Below are 24,207 nucleotides of genomic sequence, written 5' to 3' on the forward strand. Positions count from 1 at the left end.
TGGTCAATTCAGAAGTGACGAGTGAATGGCAGTGGCGGTTGATCCCCATTAGGAGTGGCAAGGTAGAAAGTGACTAACAGAAGGTGGCAGAGCCAAGTATTTCTAGTTTTGTCCCCATCTTCTACAAGGGCACTACTGAGACTCAGGGGAAGGAAGCAGGTAGGCGGTGCCACTCCCTAGACTGGATGTAAGGAAGAAAGAAAGAAAGAAAGAAAGAAAGAAAGAAAGAAAGAAAGAAAGAAAGAAAGAAAGAAAGAAAGAAAGAAAGAAAGTAGGAGCTTGCTGAAGGGAAACTAATGTTGCTGGGGTAGTGCCCTATCTGCCCTGTGATGAACCAGCCTCCACTGGGAGAGGGGCCCTTGAAAGGGAAAGGTCACACCAAGGGACTGATGTTATGGCGATGGGCTGCATGCACGGTCAGTCATGACAAGAAGGAATGCTGCTCTCAGGGACAGGATAGTAGAGAATGGAAGGAGGCAGAAGGGTTCAAATCATGTATGCCCTTATCTCTGAGACCTCTTGGAAGGTGGTTATCCAAACTGCATTGGGACTCTACTGAGTGAGTTCCTGGCTGAGAAAACATCTGGTCAAACAACCGTACTGGTGTTAACTATTCAGCTAATTGACATCTTGCCACTGTAATGTTGTTGTTTAGTCGTTTAGTTGTGTCCGACTCTTCGTGACCCCATGGATCATAGCACGCAAGGCACTCCAGTCTTCCACTGCCTCCCGCAGTTTGGTCAAACTCATGTTCGTAGCTTCGAGAACACTGTCCAACCATCTCGTACTCTGTCGTCCCCTTCTCCTAGTGCCCTCAATCTTTCCCAACATCAGGGTCTTTTCCAGGGAGTCTTCTCTTCTCATGAGGTGGCCAAAGTATTGGAGCCTCAGCTTCAGGATCTGTCCTTCCAGTGAGCACTCAGGGCTGATTTCCTTAAGAATAGATAGGTTTGACCTTCTTGCAGTCCATGGGACTCTCAAGAGTCTCCTCCAGCACCATAATTCAAAAGCATCAATTCTTCGGCGATCAGCCTTCTTTATGGTCCAGCTCTCACTTCCATACATCACTACTGGGAAAACCATAGCTTTAACTATACGGACCTTTGTCAGCAAGGTGATGTCTCTGCTTCTGTAATACTTATGATAATTATTACATTTGTTGACCCTATTACAGGACCAAGGAACAGCTGCACAGTGCAGATTTTGACAACAGAACTTCTGGCCTATTGCTATGGCTCCTCCAACCTGCTCACAACTTTGGAGCTAATCTGTACTCATTTCCCCCCTCCTGAATCAAGTCATTACATTTTGCATTAAAGTTGTTTGAAGATTTCTGCTTGGACAGTTTCCACCTACACCCACTCTCTGCATTCATGGCATGACAATTTTGAACCTGATTTTCCACTGCTGTGCACCTTGACTCATTAACTTCAGCCTAAGCAGGGAGGAGAAAGTAGCTCTGGCACCAGAAAATATGCTGCTTTCACCCATTTTGCACTGGATTAAGTGACAGTAAAAGCCCCTGCTGATAAAATTATAATAAGAATCCACTGGTATAAGAATTGTGAAAGAAGGTTTTTTGTTTTTTAAAAAAAGAAAAGTTACCCAAGCCCTGCTTGGAAAATTGTTACGAACAGAAATAGTGTATTATGAATTCCCAGAACTGAAGATGAATCTGGTTGCAAAAAATGTGTGGAGCCCAATTTTTATTTCATTTTTAAATCTTTGATATTGCATCGATCTTGTGACCATTATTGTATGGCCTTTATAAATAACTGAATTTGTTTTTAAAATCTTCCTAAAAACAAATTGCAGGCAGTCTTTTATTATGATTTCAGTGCGCTACTATATTCTAGCAGCCGCCACCTTCTTCACATCCAAGACCCATCGTTAGTCCAAAAACAGCTGGAGACCCAAGTATGGGAAACCTGATCTAGTCCAACCCCCTGCAATGCGGGAATCTTTTGCCCAACGTGGGGCTTGAACCCACGACTTTGAGATTAAGAGTCTTATACTCTGCCAACTGAGCTACTCTTCCTATAGAAGAATCCTGTCCAAAGAATCCTGGGAACTATAGTGTGTTAAAGGTGCCAGGAACTGAGGAATAAACTACAGTTCCCTGGATTCTTTGGAGGAAGTCATGTGCTTTAAATATGCTTTATGTATATGACACGTGTGTAAAGTGATTTAACCATCAATTCCTCTTCCCAAGGAACTCTGGGAATTGTAATTCTGTGAGTGTGGTTGGGGGTCTCCTGACAACTGCCAGCACCTTTAACAAGACCACTTTAACAACCCCTCCACATGCGCAGGGGAGGGGGTAGGGACAGTCCCGTGCGATTGGGGGGTTCCCGGCTGCGTCACTGCCCAGGCGACCAATTGAGTCGCTCAGGAGATGTGGCCTGCTCAGTTTAAGCAGGACGCAGGCGGGACCTCTCCCCTTTTCACGCTTCCAGGACTCCCTGAAGACGGGCAGGAGTCAGATATAGTCGGTTAGGTCCAATGCCTAAGCCAATACCGCTCACAATCTGTAACCAATAAAGTTGTGGCCTTTTTTAGCCCATTAACCTAAAATACTGGTGTCAAGTGTCTTTATTCAACTTCGGGGTGGGACGGGGGGGCGGGACCTTCCCATGCAAACTACAGCGCCCAGAATTCTTTGGGGGAGGCCATGAATGTTTAAAGTGATATCATAGTGTTTTAACTGCATTGCATGAATGTGGCCCTGGACTTCTAAAATGGTAGTACAGGCTATAGGAAAGCCCACAAGTGATAAAAGTGTGGTGTGGGCCAAAGAGTGGAAGAGGCCTCTCAGGAATGGAGACATAGCAGAAAACATCTCACCGTGAATTTCTTGTAGAGCTCATACGTGAGGAGGGGATTCGGTAGCTCCCTGAAGTATAACTTGCAGAGTGAGCCCACACAGTGAATGTCCTGGAGGTAAACTTCCCTGGTCAGGTCTGGGCATTGATCTGATCCAAACTCTTGCCTGAAACAACAGAGATGGAGGAGGTGCAGAGGGTTTAACGAGCTAGAGATGGAATCAATTTGCATCTTGATTTCTGCCCAGACAAAGGCTAAAAAAGGTGTACTGATTGGGCAGCAAAGATCTGATAATGTATTACCTCAGTGACGGGGAACCTGCTCAGCACCGAGGATCACCATGGAAACCTATCATAACCTTGAGGGCTGTATGGATTCTGCATATGCTAGTTAGACATCATTTCCATGTTTTAACTGCCATTTGCATGAAGATTATCTACGATAAGCCACCGCCGAGCTGGTGGCCATCATTCTGCAATGGTTTTAGGGCTGCTTCACAGAAGGCCCAATTACACACGCTGTACAAAAGCGCCTTTGCAGGAACAACCCGTTCAATTTGTGTTCTTTCTCCCCACGCCATTTTTATTTTAAGAGGAATGGAGAGAGACCTAACTGAGTATATTCATAAGCAAGTCATAAGCACCGTCTAGCATCATCCATTCACCCCTTTCCTGCAGCAGGAAACTGACAAGAGTGAGGGTTTGACCTGTAACACACATATATAGGCCTTAGTTATACAGTGGTACCTCGACTTACGAAGACGATTCGTTCCGCAACCGTCTTCATAAGTCAAAGTCTTCGGTTGTCGAGGGGCCCGTTCTGCGCATGTGCAAAGCGCAATCTTGCGCTTGCGCGCGTCGCTTCTGCGCAGGCGCAGAACGTGCGTGCGGGGGGCGCGGGGCGAAAAGACTTCCGGGGTTGTCGACTTCAGAAGTCAAAACCTTTGGAAGTTGAGTCGTTTGGATGTCGAGGTACCACTTTACTATAAGGGGGAAAGGAGTGGGGCAGGGCTTACTCCCATAACCTAATGCAGGCATCCCCAAACTGCGGCCCTCCAGATGTTTTGGCCTACAACTCCCATGATCCCTAGCTAACAGGACCAGTGGTCAGGGATGAAGGGAACTGTAGTCCAAAACATCTGGAGGGCCGAAGTTTGGGGATGCCTGACCTAATGCCTATAGAACACAGAAGCCATGAGGATAAACCTCAGGTAGATCTTAAAAAATAATGAAATGAGCGTTGAAGAAAGGAATGAGTTTTCTCAAAGCCCGTGCTCTATGATCCAGAGTCCATCTGCACAGGAGGGCTTCTCTAAAAGCTGGACACATTGGTAATCTGCATTGCAAATGCCCTGTAAAGTTCAAATGACTTAGCCCTTGTTATGAACTCCTTTATCATGAGCTTTAAGGCTGCTCTGGAGTTGGCTTGCCATCACTGAGTTGCTATCTGTCCACCGAAAGCGAGCCACCCTCGATCCAGGCATGTTCGTATGCTGTTCTAACGCAGTGGATGATTAACACCGGGCCTTTCTTGCATTTGGTTCTCTTATTCACCTCACCTCAGTTTCTGGATGTTGGACGTCACTCCAGAAAGCCGGTAGATTCCGTCCACAATTCCGTGCGTCTCTATGAACTCTGCGCAGCTCCTCAGTACCGGGGGAACTAGAAGGAAAGAAAGAAAGAAAGAAAGAAAGAAAGAAAGAAAGAAAGAAAGAAAGAAAGAAAGAAAGAAAGGAAGGATTAAGCACAAACCTGGGGGTCCTCGTCTTGAATTGCCTTATATGCCATAATATGATCATTTACAGTGGGCAAAAGCTGATGAATAAAGAACATAAAGCTTTATTATTTGTCACATTCGTATGCCACCCAAGAACAGAGCAATCTCTGAGTGGCTTCCAATAAAAGGGGGGGGGATTATTTATTTGCAGTATTTATAGCCCACTCTTCATCAAATGTTTTCTTATTGAAGTAATAAAAATAAACCCAGGAAAAAAACCAATATACAAAATAACAAAATCATATAGGCAGGTCCAATAGACAACTAAACAATCATATCATGGGGTAAACAAGCAAAACTATCCTGCAACAAAAATATTGTTTCCTATTTAACCAAATACTGAGGTAAAAATGAAGAAAACGTTCAATTTGAAAAAGATTAACCAACTGAAGGTTCCAACAATATACTTCATTTACAGAAGCCAACTCATTCCCCTGTCAAGAGAATGAGGAATACACTATTCCATACACACATACACATGCATTGAACAACCGTAAAATCTAAGGAGATCTCCACACTTGCACCTGTCCAGCATACATAAATATGAATTAATACCAAAATAAAAACGTGGAAACTTTGCAAAGAGGCTTATGTCTCCAGACACTCATTATGAATTCCCTGTATAATTAACCTGCAGTACAGTGGTACACATGTCCAATCAGAAGTAATTTTGTTTGTGTTTAATAGGGCTTACCACTAGGTGAAGCCACACAGAATGGCAGCCTAGGCTTTGGTTTACGGTTGGCATTTGGGCTTAGCTGCCAAGTATCCCGTTTTTCGCGGGAAACTTCCGGATTTTAATCCGTTTCCCGCTGTTCTCCCGAATGGAGAAAAATCCCGGAAATCCCCCGGATTTCCTACCTGCCACGGAGCCTCCATTTTGGGTGCTGCTCTTCCCATGTGTGGGCACCGGAAATAGGGCAGAGCGGCACCGGAAGTCGCTTCTACGCATGCCTGGTGGCCATCTTGGTGGTGGCTGCATGGCGGCGGCCACCACCAAGATGGCCACTGGGAATGCGTAGAAGCAACTTCCAGTGCCACTCTGCCCTATTTCCGGAGCCCACACATGGTCCGCTGCTGATCCCACATTTTTCAGCGGGAGACTTGGCAGGTATGCATTTGGGAAAAGCATAGCTCTTCAGCCTTTAGCAGCTGTGTGATAGGCAGAAATTCAACAGGCTAAGCCTTTTCTAAAAAGGAAATACAATTATGGGGAAAGCTTCACCCGTTCATATTTCGGCATTCTATTACATGCATGGCTGCTGGTTTATATTTCGACCCTCCACTCCCAAGAGGACACAAACTTGCTTATGTCACAAAGCCTATGCAAATTGTATGTGAGGGGGTAAGAGGGCCCGATCTACAAACAGTGCTGGCACCCTTGCTTTGGCACACAGCAACAAATATGGGATCTAGCATGATGTGAAGTATGGATGGTGCAATATGGATGCTCACATTGTTTCTTCTCACGTGTGGCTTATGCTGTCTGCATAAAATCTGTGTTTTCGCACATCTGTGCCACGGGCAGGACAGAAATGAGTTCAGGTTGTTCATTTGAGTCAAAGGTCTTGGGATATGCTAAATGAACATATCCCGAATGGGGGGGGGGAACCTCTAGGTAAAATCACCCTTAGATTATATCCTGCTGCTAAACAATAATCTTGCAACTGTAGACCTTAGCTTCTTATTTCAGGCTTCAATGAAACAAATGGGGTAGGACAGCTCCATTGAAGATAAAACAGTTACAGGTTAAGAGCTCAGAAATCCTGAAAAGTACATCTTATAAACTGACAGGATCTACATGCGACAGTTTTCCACTGTCCATAAACCTGTCATCCGAATAATGTGGCTATCAAGAAAGAAAAATAACAGTCACAAATCTGAAATCGTTGCAAATCATTTCTTTCCTTTCAAGACTACTTGGTGAGAGTGTAGATTTGCAGCAGGAAATGGGATTACACTGAATACTGAAACCTCTTCACTTTATCTTATGCAGAACACATATTCTCTTAAGAAGCAACTTAGGTCAACAAGCACTGTGAACGAACCTCGCACAAACCAGTTTAAGGAAGCAATTTTCATCCACCCCACCAGAACCAGAGTAAGAGCCAGGTGGAATATACAAATTGCTTCCTTGAGTTTCCTTTCAGATGCTTGCATTTCCCCCTTTTCCTGTTCCATAAAAACCAGCCAGATTTCCTAACTTGATCTCTGTTAGAGGGACTCACTTAAATATGCCACAAACCCTGGAGCCCTGAACTATCCTGCTGTCTCAGGTACAGTGGAGGAAAGTATTCAGTCATCAACCTTGAAGTAAGATTCAGCTGCCAGTCCCGTTGCCTTCTGTAAATGGAATGAGGAAAGAACATCACCTTGGCTTTTGCAGCAAAATTGCAGGGACTAATCTTGGCATCAAGGGACACAGGAGGTGCCTGGCACAAACTATAGATAACCCTGAGGCTACACTAGGCCTCATTACACAGGCAAGGGTACCGTGGCCACATTCGCACCATATATTTAAAATGCTATGATACCTGTCAGGGACTGGGCAGAAGAGGAATGGTGGAGACCGCCTCCCCATCCTGACCCTTCCATGGAGGAGGAAGAGGAAGACTTTACAACAGGGGTTTGAGGGAGGTCACAGCTCAGAGGCAGATGAGGGGGGAAGTTCACAAATCATGGGAGAGCCGAGCAACACCTGGCTGACACGTCGCCATTAGAAAATATTCCAGACCCGCCAGCTCCCAGAACCCAGCGAGCCTTAAAAGTAGGAGAGCAAAGAGCTCAAAGACAGAGGGCACTTAGAAGCACCCATAAGAGAGATGATGAGATTGACGAATGAGGAAGCGGAAGAGATGGGGTTTGGAGATTCACTTAGGACAACACCATTATCCAAGAGACCAGGTTCTATAGCCTCTCTCTGTAAAGATTGAAATAAAAAAGGACTATAAGAAACTTTTCCTTGTCTTTATACTTTCCTAGGCAACCAGCTGGGAGCTGCTAACAGCATCCTGACAATACCACAAGTTATGGCTTGCCCCCAAAGAATGATCAGAGCTGTCGTTTGTTGAGGGTGCTGAGAGTTGTTTAGAAGATCCCTGTTCTCAAAGAGCTACAATTTCTAGAGCTTTAACAATCAATTCCTTTTCCCAGGGAATCCCGAGAATTGTAGCTACACCTCCCAGAATGCTTTGGGGGGGAGCCATGACCGTTCAAAGTGGCATCATAGCACTTTAAATACCTGATGTGAAAGTGACCCGTCTCTGAAGCATTCTGGAACCACAAGTTTGGGGTGGATTAGAATGGCATCACACACAAAAAAATGTATTCTCCTTTCCCCAATTTCCACATCATGGTTGCTGCTCCCCTTCAACCCGACTAGAGAGATCTTTGTTATTCGGGTTCTTGTGCCAATTTACTTTGCTTTCATCATTCTAGTTTGCCACAGCCTTGACCTGCAATGCCAAATGTGGCATTCCAACTCTACACTTCCCACACCACTGCAGCCAACTCCCTCCCCTAACTCCACACACATCATTTCCTGCTCTCCCAGTCCTTGAACTCTACAGAAAACAGGCTATTTTGTCAGACTGTGGTTTTGTGATGTCAAACAACAACAACAACAACCAGGGACTCGTTTTTGCTTCTGACCAAAAATTACAGCCCTGACCTCAAGTCCCTGGAGATGAAAGGGCTATGCATCAATTTCCTGCAGAGCCCAGCTCCTCAGTGCATTGATTGTACGAACGAAGAATACAAAAAAATGTTCTCTTTCAGGGGAGCCGAAATCCAGAAGTATCTTTGCTCTCTGACACATTAGGTAGTGCTAGCAGGAGGTGGGGTTAAGATGGTTCAGTAATCACTACATGGTAGGTCCTGAGATAATTTATTTCTGATTAGTCTGCAGAGGTTCTGTGCGGAAAGAAAACGAAACTCAGATCCATTTGCAGCAAGATCCGCACATGATACGTGTGGAAATGTAAATGGAAAATTCTTGAACTCTGAATAAGAACTTTTCAGTTGTTTCTTTGGGGGGGAGAGAAGGAGGAGGAAAGCATATGTAGGCAGCGGGGAGGGCAGGGGGTGGAGCTGGATGTCCCAATCTTCTCATGTCTATAATTGAAACCATATTCAAGGCTTGGAAGTTGGAAGAGGCAGCTGGTGTCACACAGTTTCTGCTAGTTGTGCCAGGCAGCCAAAATGTCCTCATTTTACAACTACAATAGAAACCAGATGTAGAAGAAAGAGAGAGTGTGGACCCCCGGCATCCGCTGGGAGGGGAAAAAATGAGTTGCAATGAAAACATTTCTTTCTTTTATTAAAAATAAAATCAAATCAAAAAGTTGACCAAGTGTGATAGAAACACTCCCCCAATCTAGGGTATTGTGTGATATCATTAACATGTCCTGATAAACCCAAACATTTCCCACTCTTGTCAATCTTCTTCCCATCTCCTTTGTGTATGGGTGCATTTTATATTTCACAGTCCCCTGCTTAACAATGTTAGATAGCATTTTTCACTTGTTTCCCTCCTATATCCAAAAAATAAAAGCACTTTCTGTAAGCTGCTCAAATCTGTTTTGAATTGCCAGTTTCTAGAAGCTTGGAGTGCATGGACGTAAGGAGGCTGCAATTTCTGTTCTGAACTGCATTTGTCACCATCGGTGCTGCTTCCGTTCAGCTGCAGTTTGGTTCTTGCCAAATACTACATTATTCCTCTGGCTGTCTGCTATTTAATGCAAGTCATAGAACAGTAGAATTGTAATATTGGAGGTGATCCCAAAGGTCATTTAGTCCAACCCCTGCAATATAGGCATAAGAATAATAATAACAATAATTTCATTATTTATACTCCACCCATCTGGCTGGGTTGCAAGGCTCATATTCCTCTCAGTGTAAAGGAAATGTCAAAACAATGTTTAAAAAAGCAATTTATATCATTTGTGGACTTAGAAACAACAACAACAATGATGAAGCTGTGAATGAATACTGATCGTATTTGCTTGACCAATTTCTATCCTGACTGTACACACACACACACACACACACACACACACACACTGCAGCAATTTCCCCTTACTTCCTTTTCAGTTTTCATCAGACTTCTCTGACGTGCCTATTCGAGTTTGCGTTTGATTAGGCCCTGGCTGGGCAGCTGAGCAAAATATTAAGCATATAAACTATGAGCAAAATATTAAGCATCTGAATGATCTCATTAGGAGCCAGGTTTCTTACATTTAATGTTAAGCAATTTCAGGAAAGCATGGAAAATTATACCAGCTAAGCCAGAGCTCGGCAGCATACAGTCGTTCTTGTCTCCTTGGTATTTTGTTGCATATATGTATAAATCAGCTTTTAGTTTCAGAAGAAGTTTCCAGTCTTCATGTCTCACATCTGCAGTATTGCACCTGCTTTGACATTTCAAATTATATTATAATGTGCTCTGAGTCAATGTGGCTTTTGTGCAAAAAAACCAAAAAACCTTTTATTGGTTATGAAGTATACCTCCACTTACTACTACCATTGGTGTGCCATCTTTCAGTAACAAGCCCTGCTCAAGAAATCAGGCCTACGTCCTTGTAGCTCGCTCAACCAAAATCCCAAATCTAAACACACACGCCCAAACTTACAGTAGGACATAAATCAAACCTTTATTGCCCATTGATGATAACCTTGGGACGAGAACCTTGTAGTAGAAACTAGGAAGCAGGCGTCCAAACAAAATGTTATCTCCACATTTTCTTATGCAGTTTACTGCATCCATTTTACTGCACATGTAGCAACTTCCTTGTTATACACGCTACCTTGTAGCTTCTTTCTTTTAGAACAAAACAGGAATTTGTTGCAAGCAATAAATATTGCATCAGCTAGAGCTGGAAACTTCACATATTTATTTCCTAATTTGAAGATCCTTGGACAGTTTAACCGAGAATTGTCATTAAAATTTACCTTTGGTACTAAGACAGCACACCCCACAGTGTGTAATGCATTTTAAAAGTGCAAATTCTATAATGAGGCAAATCAGGTATTTTGCATGAAGCAGGGAACTGGAGACCTATAGACCACTATGCCTTTCTGCACTAGAACAAATTATGTGGAAAGGCCTTCAGAGTTGCCCCATAAAAGGTGGTGCATTTCAGCTATTTGGTATGCCTGTTTATGGTGAATGTTTACCTACTGTAGATTTGCACACACTTCGGAGGAAGATACATAGCAAAGGTCCTTATGGGGCAGATGAGAGACTACTAAGGACTGGATATGTCCCATTTTCCTTTTAGACAGACCTACTGAGATCAGAGGATGAGACATGTCAACAGAACAGTGCGAGCGGATGTCTGCTCCACAGTGCCGTATGTAGACAAAGGCCTTCGTTCTCCACAGCTGTCAAACCAACACCTTTCACCAGCAATGCATTTAATTTCTAAAAGAAAGGGACCATGGACCAGCCCTCCTCTGCTAATGTTTACTTTGGCTAGGGCGGCTGGGCTGCTGGAAGTCCCAGGCACCTGTGTTTGAACAGGGAGATAGCTAACCAACATCAAACAGATTTAAAAATGAATCTCCCTTTTAAAACTTCCACACTCACTTCCACTCTGGTTGCCCCACGCCCGGCTTGGAAGAGGAACAGACATGTCGACACTGCTGTGATCCTGGACTATCTATGTAGCAGGTACTATTGCAATTTCCCACTTCATTTTGTTGGACAAGTTGCTACAACACCGTCTTTCGGTAAAGGAAATTGAGCCGTTTATCTCAATACTTAGATGGCAAGTGTTAGAATTCCTACTGCTCCACCAGCAAAGTTCTTCTGAAGCACAAGTCTAATAATGACAAACAGACATGTTCAAGTACTTTTACTAGCTCTCAGGGCTTGCCCTAGCAATAGGGGAGAAATTCAACGCCGTTCAAATCCAAAGGCAAATCTACCTAATCTGCACTTTCCCAAACAATCTGAGGACCCAGAGGTAGCCATTTTTCGACATTTGCACATCTCCCAATTTTGCCATGCTGTTCTCCATGCAAGCAACGGGTACAAAAATGCATATACAAGGGTGAAGTGTGTAAGAAAGGGCATACATTTGTGAAAAGGGGAAATGGCTTTGCACAAATGTGGGGCTGGACAAAATTGCATACAATCATGTATATATGAGGAGAATTTCATATCAAAATGCTGGTGAATTTTCATGAAGCCTTTTTTTAAAAAAAGCAACGTTATGTGCAAATGTGGAGAACTGAAGACTGGAAAAATGAGAGACCATGTTTGACAGATTCACCCATCTCTTACTTGACCGGAAGATTCAGGGGTTTAACTTCCTTCTCAGAGCCTCCAGCAGAAAGGTCACGGGGGCAGCCATGTCCTCCCCGTCAACTCCCTCTGGGAACGATGGCATGTCATCAAGTCCTCTTGTTCCCAGAGGCACTTGCTATAATGTCGTTTTGAATGTGTGTGCTGGTGGCGGCAGCGCTAGCTAGGCACTTGTAGGCCACTGCATTTGCTTTTGAAGGGAACCAGGAAGACAGAGTTGGAGAAGGATCCCTCGGGTCACCTTGCAACCCATTAATGAATTGCGCACATTTCTCCTGCTATTCTGTATGCAAACAAGGTAAATCTGCTTTTAGCCCTGTCCCATCCTGAAGCAGGATGTGCTGGATTTTGCTCCTGGTGACATCCCACTGGGTTTTTATGGGCGTTTAGTGACAAATCGCTTGTTGTTGTTATTCCGGCTGTATTTTTATTTGCCCTGGCGTTTCTAGTGTTTTATGTAGACGCTCTACATTTTAACTTGACACTTGCTCCGAAATTGTTCACAACGAAGAGTGTGGTTGATGCGCTTTTCGTAAACGAATAATATATAATTGAGCAGAAAATTCTACCACGAACCCCAGGCACGATTCCAAGGGGTTTCAGCTCCATCAAGCTCAGTGGGGCTTACTTTACATGCTGATGACTGCGCTACACATTAGCCTGGATGCTACATTTCGGGTCATCACATCACACTCACACTGGGGTGCATCTGGGGCACATTTCAGATATATCAGAATCAGAATCGGCAGGCTATGAAGCAGGCAGGCCTTAAGGAACTGTGCTGGGGAGAGCTCTATGGACGCTCTCCCCAAAATGTCTGCTTCTGTCCTAATTGATTCCTTTGCCTAAGTTCAGCCTCTACTTACAGCACCTGTTTGTGTCAAGAACTCTTAACAGACCGCTTCCTCTTTTTACCATTGCATGTACATGGCTTCCTTTCGGTTAAGTCGCCATAGTGACCCATCGTTGCTGTACCTCCCTCCCACCAGATCTCCCACACGCATTATCCCATTGATCTACATCATTCTAGAACTTAGGAAGGCTTGCTCTGATAAAATTTCAGAATGATACTTGACGAGTTCATTTTAAACTTCCAAGGCTCTCACAGAAAGAAGCAGCAAAAAATGGAAATGCACACACAAAGCAGCAAAAGTGAACACGGAAAATTATAGTTCCAGAAATTTAAGAAAAGCAGTATTTTCCCATTCAATTACATGCATAGCTAGACCTTTAAATATACCATTCTGAAACATATCTATACTCAAACTTTCCCTGGAGAATTTGAATATCTAATACTTAGAAGTATGAAGCCCAGCTTTTCTCCCACTGAAATCCCTGCTTTCCACTGGACCCTGCTATGTTCTGTGATTTGCTCCTTGTTTTGTTTTCCATTTCGCAGACCGCAGGCACAAAATCTATCATAAGGGAAAACAAGGCCTTTTCTCTCTCCGCTATCTCTGCTCCATGTCAGACCAGGTAGCGCTTATCATTTCCTCTCTACCACACACAGCAGCGTATATTCATTTCCTGCTAGCTAGCTCTAAATTACTGGCAGACATTGTTTCAGAGAGCTCTCTCTCTTTAAAGCAGCAGTAGCTGGGCTGCCCAGGGCTTCCTGTTGATGTCAGGTCCCACTTCCTTTTAAAGCAATGGAACTTCCTGTTAGCATATGTAACCTTTTCCATGAGAGCCATTTGCCTGCAGAGGAGATAAATAAATAATAAAAGAAAATAGTGGAAATAGTAAGTAGGTTTGACTTGCCTTACATTTTTCACAGGAAATCGATGTCTCCCCCCTGTTAAGGAAAAACGATAATATATCCAGAACAGAACAGCTATATCTCTGTGATACCCGTGCTTAAGAGTGATTTCCTGTGATGCAGAGTCTACAACAAAGACTGGTTATAGTTATTGATTTGTCACTATTACAGAATGCAGGAATAACAGAGCTGCTAGTCAAAGGGTTAGTGTTATTTGTATGTAATTTTTTTTCCTAGCATGACTAATTCTCTAGTGGTTCCCAATTAGCTAAGAAGTATGAACCCTTGTTTTTCAAAAGCCAAGCCATAGGCCCCCTGCTTTTGAATATTTTGATATGTCTGTGGTAGTTTTTGTTATGTGAATGGTGCAACAGACACCTAGGAGAGTTACCAATTGGGAACCACTGTTCTAGAGTATTGGCGGGGAATCTGTGCCCCCCCAGTTGCTGTTGGGTTATAGCCCCCATCACTCCTGAGCATTGGTCATACTGACTAAGGGCTGATGGGAGTTGGAGTCCAAGGATATCTGGAAAGCCACAGGTTATCTGACCATTCTAGAGGCTGCCAGTTAATTCTGTGGCTTTAAAAGTACATGCACAGTTCTTCAGGGAGCAATTGCCATGCTATTAGTGTCCATGTTGTCACGTTGAAAAGTGTGCAGAATAACGTTCACCTACACATTTTTGCATCTGCAATAGCAATTTTTCAGAAGTCTCAAAGCATGCAAAATGTGATTCTATGGCTTTACACTTTTGGAACAATTCAGGATTCTCCATTTTTTTTGCTCAGAAGTGGGAAAAGTGGGATGAGTGTATATACACACCATTTTCAAAGTGCCTTCAACCCTTTAAAAAAACTAAGGTCTGCCGCCACCCCAACACGCAACTGTGAATTTAGTTGGTAAAACACCAGAGGAATCCAAAGCCATTACAAAAGCACATATCCAGCATCTAGGTTCCATCAGAATAAAGAGATGGCTTTAAGCTGTTAAAACAATTGACGTGACCTGTTCAAGCAAGCAGGCCCACCAGAAATTCCAAATGACTAATAGTCTATCCCAGTCTGGGGAAAGCGAGAGTATGCAATTACTGGTGATAGGGTGTGACGGATTGGCCTGGTGGGCAAAAGAACTCCAGGGTGCAGAGAGTTAAACCCCAACCTCCTGGATAAATGACGCATTCCATTCCTGAGGGGCGGGACTGCCAGGAGTTTAAAAGGAATGGGAGGGAGTTAATTCGGTTGAGGGAGAGTTGTGGGAGCGAGGGAGAGGTGGTTAGGCAGTTGGCAGTTGGGAGTTAGGGAGTTGGTAGAGACTGGGATGCAGGAGCTGTATGAAGAAAACTGTGTTAAATAAAAAGAAGATTTGTGCTTTTAAGAACCAAAGAAACTCATGTTTAGAAGTTAAATAATAAAGTCAAATGTGCTTAAACGTTCACTGACTCGGCAGTGTCTCAGTACCTTCAGAGGTGTGACAAAGAGGGGAGAACAAAGCTTTCCTGGGGAAGAGGAAACTGTTTGCTGTTTCTCCTGTCATACAAAGGGCTGGTTAGCGAAGCCGAAGGAGCCACATAGTTGCCTAAGGGAGAGGCACACTGTAGCTGTAGGGAACCCAGGGAGGAAGACCCTACTGGTGGCCATAGGTTTCGAACGCAGAGCCTGAGGTACTCTGGAGACAAGTCCAGTTTGGACTCTGGAGGTTTTTTTTTTTCTCCCGTTTGTGGAGAAGCACAGGGAGAGCCTCTGAGGTTTAAGCAGTGAGGTGGGGGATCCATCACATTATTGGTGGCAGCGTCGTGATCTGAATCCACAACCAAAGTTGAAGTTTGTGGGAGTTTTAAAACGATATTTTCCAGAGAAGGAAAATGGCACATTTAAGAAAAGCAAGAGAGGCTAAAGGGGATGAGAGGACAGAAGGGGCTGAGGGGAGCCCAAATTCTGAATTAGAGCTTATGAGATTGAGAATTGAGATGTCTAGAATTGAAAGTGAAAAGGAGAAGGCTAGGATTGAAGTTGAAAGGGAAAAGTTAGCGGCTGAGGAGAGAATGCAGTCTGAGAAATTAAAAACACAATTGGAGCAGGAGAGATTGCAAGCAGAAAAGGAGATGCAGCTGGGGAGAATGCGTTTGGAAGAGATTCAATTGAGAGGAGAGGTATCTCCAAATAGAGAAAATGTGGAGGTTACCTCAGCAAACCTCAAGAGATTCCCAAAATATGTAAATGGGGATGATGCCGAAAGCTTTCTATTCAGTTTCGAACGCATTTGTCAGGAATTAAAAATAGCTGAGGCGGACTGGATGATGTATCTGAGGCCTCAAATATGTGGCATCTTGAGTGAAATATACTCAGACTTAAGGGATACTGAACTATCCAGTTATGAGATATTTAAGCAGCGGGTGAGAGTACGCTGTGGGCTAACTGCTGATCAAAGCCGAAAAGCCTTTAGAGAACTAAAAAGAGGTCCCAAAGAGACATTTTCTCAGCTGGCAAGCAAGCTAGATCGTTTGCTGGACAGGTGGATTCAGGGGAGCGGGGTGACCAGCTTCCAAGAATTAAAACAGCTAATTTGTGTGGAGCAGTTTTATAAACATGTCCCTATGAATCTACGCTGGTTTATTAAAGACAAAAGGCTGATGGATGTGTCCAAAATGGCTTTAATATTAGATGAGATTGAAGGAGATTGTCCTGAAATGCTGATTCCAAGGCAGTGGCCAAAGAACAGGCAGATGAAGCCTTATGAAAAAGGGGAGAAAGCTGACCGGGCTCCTGACAAAGTAGACACTCCAGTAGTCAGAAAAATATCTTGCTATTTTTGTGGATTAGAAGGTCACATAAGATCAAGATGCCCGCAATTAGCAAAAAAACAAAATGCCAACACGGCTACCAAGTCAGTAAAGTTGCTAACCCAAGCTGAGGAAAAAAAATCACCTCAGGAAAGTAACCCCGAATCAACTGTCAGTGCCTCAGAGACTGTGGCTAACATAAGGCAGGTCTGGAGAGCTGATCAGGGGATTAATAAAGACTTTATGGAGCCAGTGATTTTAAATAATCAAGAATATTTGGGTTTACGTGACACAGGTGCAGAAGTGAGTCTGGTTAGATCACACTGTGTGACACAGGATCAGTACCTTAAAGACCAAACTTTTAGTCTAAAGGGAATATGGGGACCTGAGTTCGAGGTTCCGGTAGCAGAAGTGGATATAGTTTATAATGGCGTGAGGAGAAAATGGAAAGTGGGCGTCTGGGATAACATTGATACACCATTTCTGATAGGCAATGATGTGATCAAGCCTGAATTTAAGGTTCAAGTTATCACTAGAGCCCAAACCTCCGCAAAAGGGAATCCACTAACTGCCATACCAGAAGCCCAAGCCGATCCTGAGGAGAACGGAATGTTGGGGAAAATGTCAGTTGTAACCACCATAACTGCCAACAGGGCCCAGTTCCTAGCAGAACAGGGGGAGGATGAAACTCTGAAGGGACTGTGTGAAGAAGATAAAGGGCAGTACGGCACAGTGGTGACAGTAGAAAGGCCCAGGGTTTCTTGTATAAAGGAGGAACCACTAATTAGTAAATCTGAGACAGGCAAAACTGCAGCGGAGTGGGAAAGCAAAGAGCAATCAGTGTTGCCAGAGAAGACCAGTCTGCAAGAGCCGCAATTGGCACATGATGCCCCCACAACAGCGCATTTTGAAATAAGCCAAAAGGAGAGAGTCCAAAACCAAATTTACTGGACTGCTATAAACAAAGACACCAGAGGTTCTAAAAGTGAGAACAGTTTTATTTTAGACCTCGGGGATAGAGCCCTAAGATTACCAGAGGAGATTCCTCTGAGGGAAAATGTAAATAAGACTGTGTTAAAAGTCAATGGAAATGATTTAACAAGACAGAGCTTACCTAAGGAGCTCATAGCCGACTTGGGTATGAAGGAGGTGTTGCCACTTGGCGGAGTTAGCTGTGTAGAGACTGCAAATAACTTTCTGCAAACCAAAGAGCTTAGTGAAAAGAATGAGGGAACACCGACCTCGTCTGTAACACCTTATCCTATCCACCAACAGTACAGGGTGTCTGAACGTTGGCAACCATTTGTGTTAAGTTTTGACTTGATTAGTCGGGAAGGCAAATACAGCCCTTCTGAGCTGGTTGATGGGCAGCAAACCAGTGCTCTTTTACAACTATTACTGCCTGAAAGGAAGGAGGAAGAGAGCGTGGCACATCCAGTGATTATATCTACCATACTGGAACTGCTTCGCTATGTGCCAGAGACTAAAAGGCAAGCTGTTAGCGGAGTGCAAAGGGCACAGCAATGTTCGACATCAGGGGTTGTATACCTGATGATGAACGGGAATCCCGTGTGTGGCAAAGGAGCAGCTCGAATATGTAAACATGCTCCTCATTCGTCATCTTGTGATCCTGCTAAGGCTGAGTATGTTCCAGCGAGGAGTCGGAAACAGCGCGAGGCCCACAGGAAAATGATTGCCCGTAAGCGAAAGCGGCTTGAGATTTGCTTGCGCCGGACTATTGCACCGAGAGGCATGTTCCAGTACCATCTGAAACTGTCTGCAGAGTCGTCAGTGCGAGGCAGAAGGTCTACTCAGCGCATGGCCGGTGCAGCGCAAAGAAGGAAAAGCGACGCGGCAGGAGGAGGAAAAAGGACTTGTTAAAGTGCAACAATTTTCTTCCAATGCAGAGTCGTCAGGAGTCCCACTGACTAACACAGCTAAAGACAATCTTATGCACCACTTATCGAGACTTATTCCTTCTAAAGTCATAATTGACTGGTGGGAGGAGGGTTTCTTTTTATTTATTAGGTGTCGCAAGAAGAATTGCTGAGAACAAGTGCCTTCATCATTTGGGGAGAATCTATTGTGCTTTTGTTGAAGGTGACAACTTGATCTTTTTATGACAGCAGTGTATTTCAATGTTGCTAGAATTTTGAAAATGTTTTTGATGGTATGGTATCAATTCTGTTTTGGTTGGGACACATAAATGTTTAGTGTATAATTTTGGGGGAAAACCCTGATTTTTGAATAGAAGGAAAGGTTTAATTTTACACTATATATACATAGGTGGGTATTATTGGGAAAATGCATTCTATTTCTTTTGAAATGTTAAAGTGTATAGTGCATATGTAAGCGTGTATATCTGAAGTCTAGGTTAACTGCAGGTATAGGGGTAAGTTTAGCAGGGGAATTGAGAGTTGCAACACAGGTTTGTGTAAACAGCGCACCTGGGGGGAAGGTAAGCCAGGAAATTCACGACTCTATCTCCCTGCTTCGGCATTACTCTGATATTTTTGAGTATGCCTGCGCAAGGGTTTTCGGGGGAGGGGAGAAAATGTGACGGATTGGCCTGGTGGGCAAAAGAACTCCAGGGTGCAGAGAGTTAAACCCCAACCTCCTGGATAAATGACGCATTCCATTCCTGAGGGGCGGGACTGCCAGGAGTTTAAAAGGAATGGGAGGGAGTTAATTCGGTTGAGGGAGAGTTGTGGGAGCGAGGGAGAGGTGGTTAGGCAGTTGGCAGTTGGGAGTTAGGGAGTTGGTAGAGACTGGGATGCAGGAGCTGTATGAAGAAAACTGTGTTAAATAAAAAGAAGATTTGTGCTTTTAAGAACCAAAGAAACTCATGTTTAGAAGTTAAATAATAAAGTCAAATGTGCTTAAACGTTCACTGACTCGGCAGTGTCTCAGTACCTTCAGAGGTGTGACAAAGAGGGGAGAACAAAGCTTTCCTGGGGAAGAGGAAACTGTTTGCTGTTTCTCCTGTCATACAAAGGGCTGGTTAGCGAAGCCGAAGGAGCCACATAGTTGCCTAAGGGAGAGGCACACTGTAGCTGTAGGGAACCCAGGGAGGAAGACCCCACTGGTGGCCATAGGTTTCGAACGCAGAGCCTGAGGTACTCTGGAGACAAGTCCAGTTTGGACTCTGGAGGTTTTTTTTTTTTCTCCCGTTTGTGGAGAAGCACAGGGAGAGCCTCTGAGGTTTAAGCAGTGAGGTGGGGGAGTTCATGATTTCATGAACAAAAGCGGACAAGGAAATCAATCATGAAGTGCAAGGTAAATTGAGAGAGGCAATTGGGATGCCAAGTGTGGATGCAAACGATACATCAATCTTCACACTAACTGAATTAGAAGTGGTTCTGAAGGCTTCTAAGACTGAAAAGGCACAAGCACTTGATAAAACCCATTGCAAGTTCCTTCATCATCTTCGGCCCCATGTCAAAATGAACCGCATTTCTTTAGCTTCCCTAAAAGGTGCTTGAAGTACTGTATTACTCCTGATATATGGTAGAAAGGTAAAATTGACTGCAGTACTCCAGCCAGGCTAGACTTTAAATGACGCACAAAGTTATAATCCAGTTGTTCTATTACATTGGTTGAAAACTTAAGAGCAGAAGCATTTTCAGAGCTTGCCACACATCTCCACCAACATCTATTTCCCCCCTTACTTTGGTGAGGCTTGGGACACCAGGCATCTAAGCCAGAGGACCTGAAGCTATTTTTATTTATTAATTTTACATACATACATCTAAATCCCACCTCTCCTCCAAGCAACTCAAGGTGATGTACATAGTTCTCCTCCTCCCTTTTTTATCCCCAAAACAATCCTGCCTATCATCTAAGCCAGTGTTTCCCAAACTTGGGTCTCCAGCTGTTTTCGGACTACAATCCCTGACCTTGCTAGCTAGGGATGATGGGAGTTATAGTCCAAAAACAGTTGAAGATCCAAGTTTGGGAAATACTGAATTCTTAAGCTCCTATGGTTATTATAAGCAGGTCCTAAAAAAGATTGATGCCAACGTGGAAGAGTCACCTATTATTTTACCTACTACTGATGTTCAGGCTGTGGGTGCTATATCTTATGCATCCAACATGGCACCACCCAGTAGGGTTGGGGGAGAAACGTGAATCAGTTTGCATTTGCAGGCGAATCTACCTCATTTGCACTTTTCAAAAGAATATGAGAACCGAAACACGGCATCCTTCGAAATTTGGACTTCTCTGAATTTTGCAGAGCAGTTCTCCAGCCAAGTGACATGTACAAACACACACACACACACACACTGGGTTAAACTGTGCATAGATTGCATATATCTGTGAAAGTAATATACGGACCTGCAATATTTTGCTTTGCGAAAATTGCATATTAGGCCAAATTGCACATGAACATATGCATATTAGGAGAATCTGTACAAGAATGCTGATGACTCATAGAAGAGTTGGAAGGGACCCTGAGGATGATGCAGTCCAACCCCCTGCAATACTGGAATATACAGACATCCCATACAGGGACTGAACCTGCAACCTTGGCATTATCAGCACCATGCTCTAACCAACTCAGCTGTCCAGGCTTTTGATGAAAACTTTTTGCTTTAAAAAATGCAAACTGATGTGGAAATATGGAGAACTGAACTAAAGACTGGAAAAATGAGAAACTGAGCAAAACAGAAATAGACAGATTCATCCATCACTGCCCCCTATCCACAAGAGGCTGGGATCAGCAGACTTGGGGGAGCCCCAAGGTTTGCAGATGTATGGCACATCTTTAGAGGGGAAAACCTAAGTGGAGAGGGAACCTCAAAGACTGCCAGTGGTGACTGAGCATACTTAGTAGCCCTGGAATGCTGAATGACTGTTGGGAGAGAAAAGGTGGAGGAAGAACTCAAACAGAGTGGCTGGAAACATGAAGAGCAGTTCCCCATCATGCTGCGGGTTCTATTATTCTTCCATTCCTCAAACCAGACACTGCAAAACAAAGACATGCCTGGTGCCAAACTTCAGTAGGTCCTTGGCATGGTGCTGCAGATGCCTCTCTAGACCTCTGGTGCTCTGCTACGGCTTGTCACACACTTCTTTGAGGTGTATTTATCTGGTTGGCAGCTGTGATGGCGTTGTTTGAATGGGAGCCAGGCCTTTGCTCTGATCTGTTGTGAGCAGTCATCATCTTAGATTGCCCAAACTTGCTGTGCTTGGGGCTGGGCATGGCATTTTGGGTGACCTAAGAAGGAACTGCCTACAGCAGAGCCCACCAGCAGCTCAGTTCACACCCAAAAGTGCTGTGGTTGCCTGTCCAAGAGGATAAGATGAGTGACTGCAACCCTTGAGATCCCCAGGTAGCACTGCTGCTCGCTGTCACTGCCAGTCACTCACCTGCTATGCCTGGAAGTGAGGGGGGGTGGTGCTTTTGGATGGGAGGAAACAAAGCCACCACTCAGCTCCGATGGATGGATGGATGGATGGCTGGTGGTAGCAAGCAGCAGCACATGGTATGGTCCCAATGGCCTTTGCAAGGCCAGATGGTGGTCTACAATGTTTGGGTGAGTGGGGCTGGACTTGACTGCTCAACCACCTCAAGCCCTGGTGTCTTCTTCCAAGTCCCAGGAACACCAACCTGTGCCCAATCATGCCAAGACTGAAGACAAACTTCAGCAAGAGAGAGATCTACTATGTCACGGGTGGCCAACTCCCAAGAGACTATGATCTACTCACAGAGTTAAAAACTGGCAGTGATCTACCCCCTTTTGGGGGGTTCGGGTCAAAGTTGTTGAGTTTTTTCAGGGAGGAGGTAAAATGTTGAGCTTTTTTTTAGGGGAGCCACTGTTGTTCAGCTTCTTTGGGGGAGCCAATGATCTACCAGTGATCTACTGCAGATATCCAGGGATCTACCTGTTGGACTTGCCTGTACTATGTCAATAAATCTATGTACGGTAGGCAGGACTTATGTGTCAACACAACAAAAAAGCAACTAGAGGTAAACAACAGGGAATGGAATCACCTTCATTGCTTTTAAGCTTCCAGGGGCTTTTAAGCTTCTCGTTTGTTGCTATTAGAAACAGAATGCTAAACTTGATGAACTCTGTATGCTCCAGCAAAGCAACTCTTAATTTTTGCCAGGCTGCCAACTCCTCAAGAACCTTTTAAACTATGACATTACAAGCGCTGATTTGCCCTTCTCGGCAGGAGAAGCATTACTATGCTTATCAAGCAAAACTGCGAGACAGAAAGCCCACTAGATGCTGTGCAAAGGGTTTATGAGTTTCTAACTCTACCAATCTGCTAGTAAATTGATCTAACAGACCCGGCATTTGACAACGATGGATTTACATTGGCTCACAGAACTGGATCATTATTTTATGTAACAACCATATTCTCCATCCAGCTTTCCAACCACACCTAATCATAGAATTGTAAAGTTGGAAGGGACCACAAGTACCATCTAGTCCAACCCTATTCAGTGCAGGAATATTTTGCCCAATGTGGGCTCAAACTCACAACCCTGAGATGAAGAGCTTCATGTTCAACCAACTGAAGCTCCTGAAGCTGAGGATCCAATACTTTGGGCCACCTCATGAGAAGAGAAGACTCCCTGGAAAAGACTCTGATGTTGGGAAAGATGGAGGGCACAAGGAGAAGGGGACAACAGAGGACGAGATGGTTGGACAGCAGGGCCGTCTTAAGCATGTCGGGCGCCCGGGCGCCGTGGTACGATGATCTCACCGTGGCGGGCGGGCGCAGCACTACTGCAGCGGGCGCAGCCGCACGGCGCCCCCCTGGCGGCCCGGCGCCATGGCGCCCTGCGCCACCCGGGCTTGCCTTAGAGCTGGCCCTGTTGGACAGTGTTTTCGAAGCTACCAATATGAGTCTGACCAAACTGCGGGAGGCAGTGCAAGACAGGAGTGCCTGGTGTGCTCTGGTCCATGGGGTCACGAAGAGTCGGACACGACTAAACGACTAAACAACAACAACCACTAGCCAGATCAAAATTATTCACTGGAAAAATTGCATTCATAGGCAGCCAGCTATCCATCCCTGTCTTGCTTTTCATTATTTTGAAATTGGCACCTCCAATTATTATTATTTTTAAATTCAGGATGACTATAAAATCTTACTGATATACAGACATAAAAATGATAAATGCTGGAAAAACAAAAAGAATCTGTAACCATTTCGAGGAGGAACATTTTAAAAAAGAAGCTAAATTTGTCTGCTCTCTAACATGATGTCAGCTACTGTAAACAGCCCTATGGTCTCCTAAGTATCACCAAAATACAGTTATATGTGCCTGAGAACCACTTGTGTCTACAAAGCCAGAGAAAAGGGGATGCTGACATCACTAGTTGGTTCTTTAGAAGATATTTCAGATCCAGTGGGCTTAAAGGTCTCCATCCGTTTCCATCCCTGGATATGCTATTTTGTTGTGGGTACACACACAGAATTCCTGCACTGTGTTCCCTCCCACATATGCATACCTCCCTCCTCCTCTGCTATACTGGGAAAGAGGTAGGGCAATTTAATTTTGAACAACTGACAGCCTCCCATTGATATTTTTGTGTTTTGTTCTGCACTTGTATGGTTTCATATTGTTATGAGTTTGCAGTGCTGGCCCCTCTAATCCCTGGATCCAGCAAGTCACCTGGTGAAGTGTAAGGAGAACAAATGAAGGGCTTGGTGGGGCAAACATGAACAAGACAACCCTCTTCCCAGAAGGAATGTGGAGCGAGAACCTTTGGCTCCCCCCCTTTTATGAACATTGTATATAATAC

The 24,207-nt window shown here is 44.3% G+C and overlaps 1 protein-coding gene across 1 annotated transcript in view; it reads right to left on the reverse strand.

The window, feature by feature from the left end:
- Positions 1-24,207, reverse strand: part of ARHGAP31 (Rho GTPase activating protein 31) — a 92,985-nt gene that overhangs the window by 27,928 nt on the left and 40,850 nt on the right. The window contains exons 2-3 of the mRNA XM_035114770.2: positions 4,382-4,484; positions 2,845-2,989 (exon numbers count right to left, since the gene is read on the reverse strand). Coding sequence (XP_034970661.2) covers positions 2,845-2,989; positions 4,382-4,484 — 248 coding nt within the window. The remainder of the gene's footprint in view (positions 1-2,844; positions 2,990-4,381; positions 4,485-24,207) is intronic.

Source organism: Zootoca vivipara, chromosome 4, assembly GCF_963506605.1.
Source record: "Zootoca vivipara chromosome 4, rZooViv1.1, whole genome shotgun sequence".
In the NCBI taxonomy this organism is placed as follows: Eukaryota; Metazoa; Chordata; class Lepidosauria; order Squamata; family Lacertidae; genus Zootoca; species Zootoca vivipara.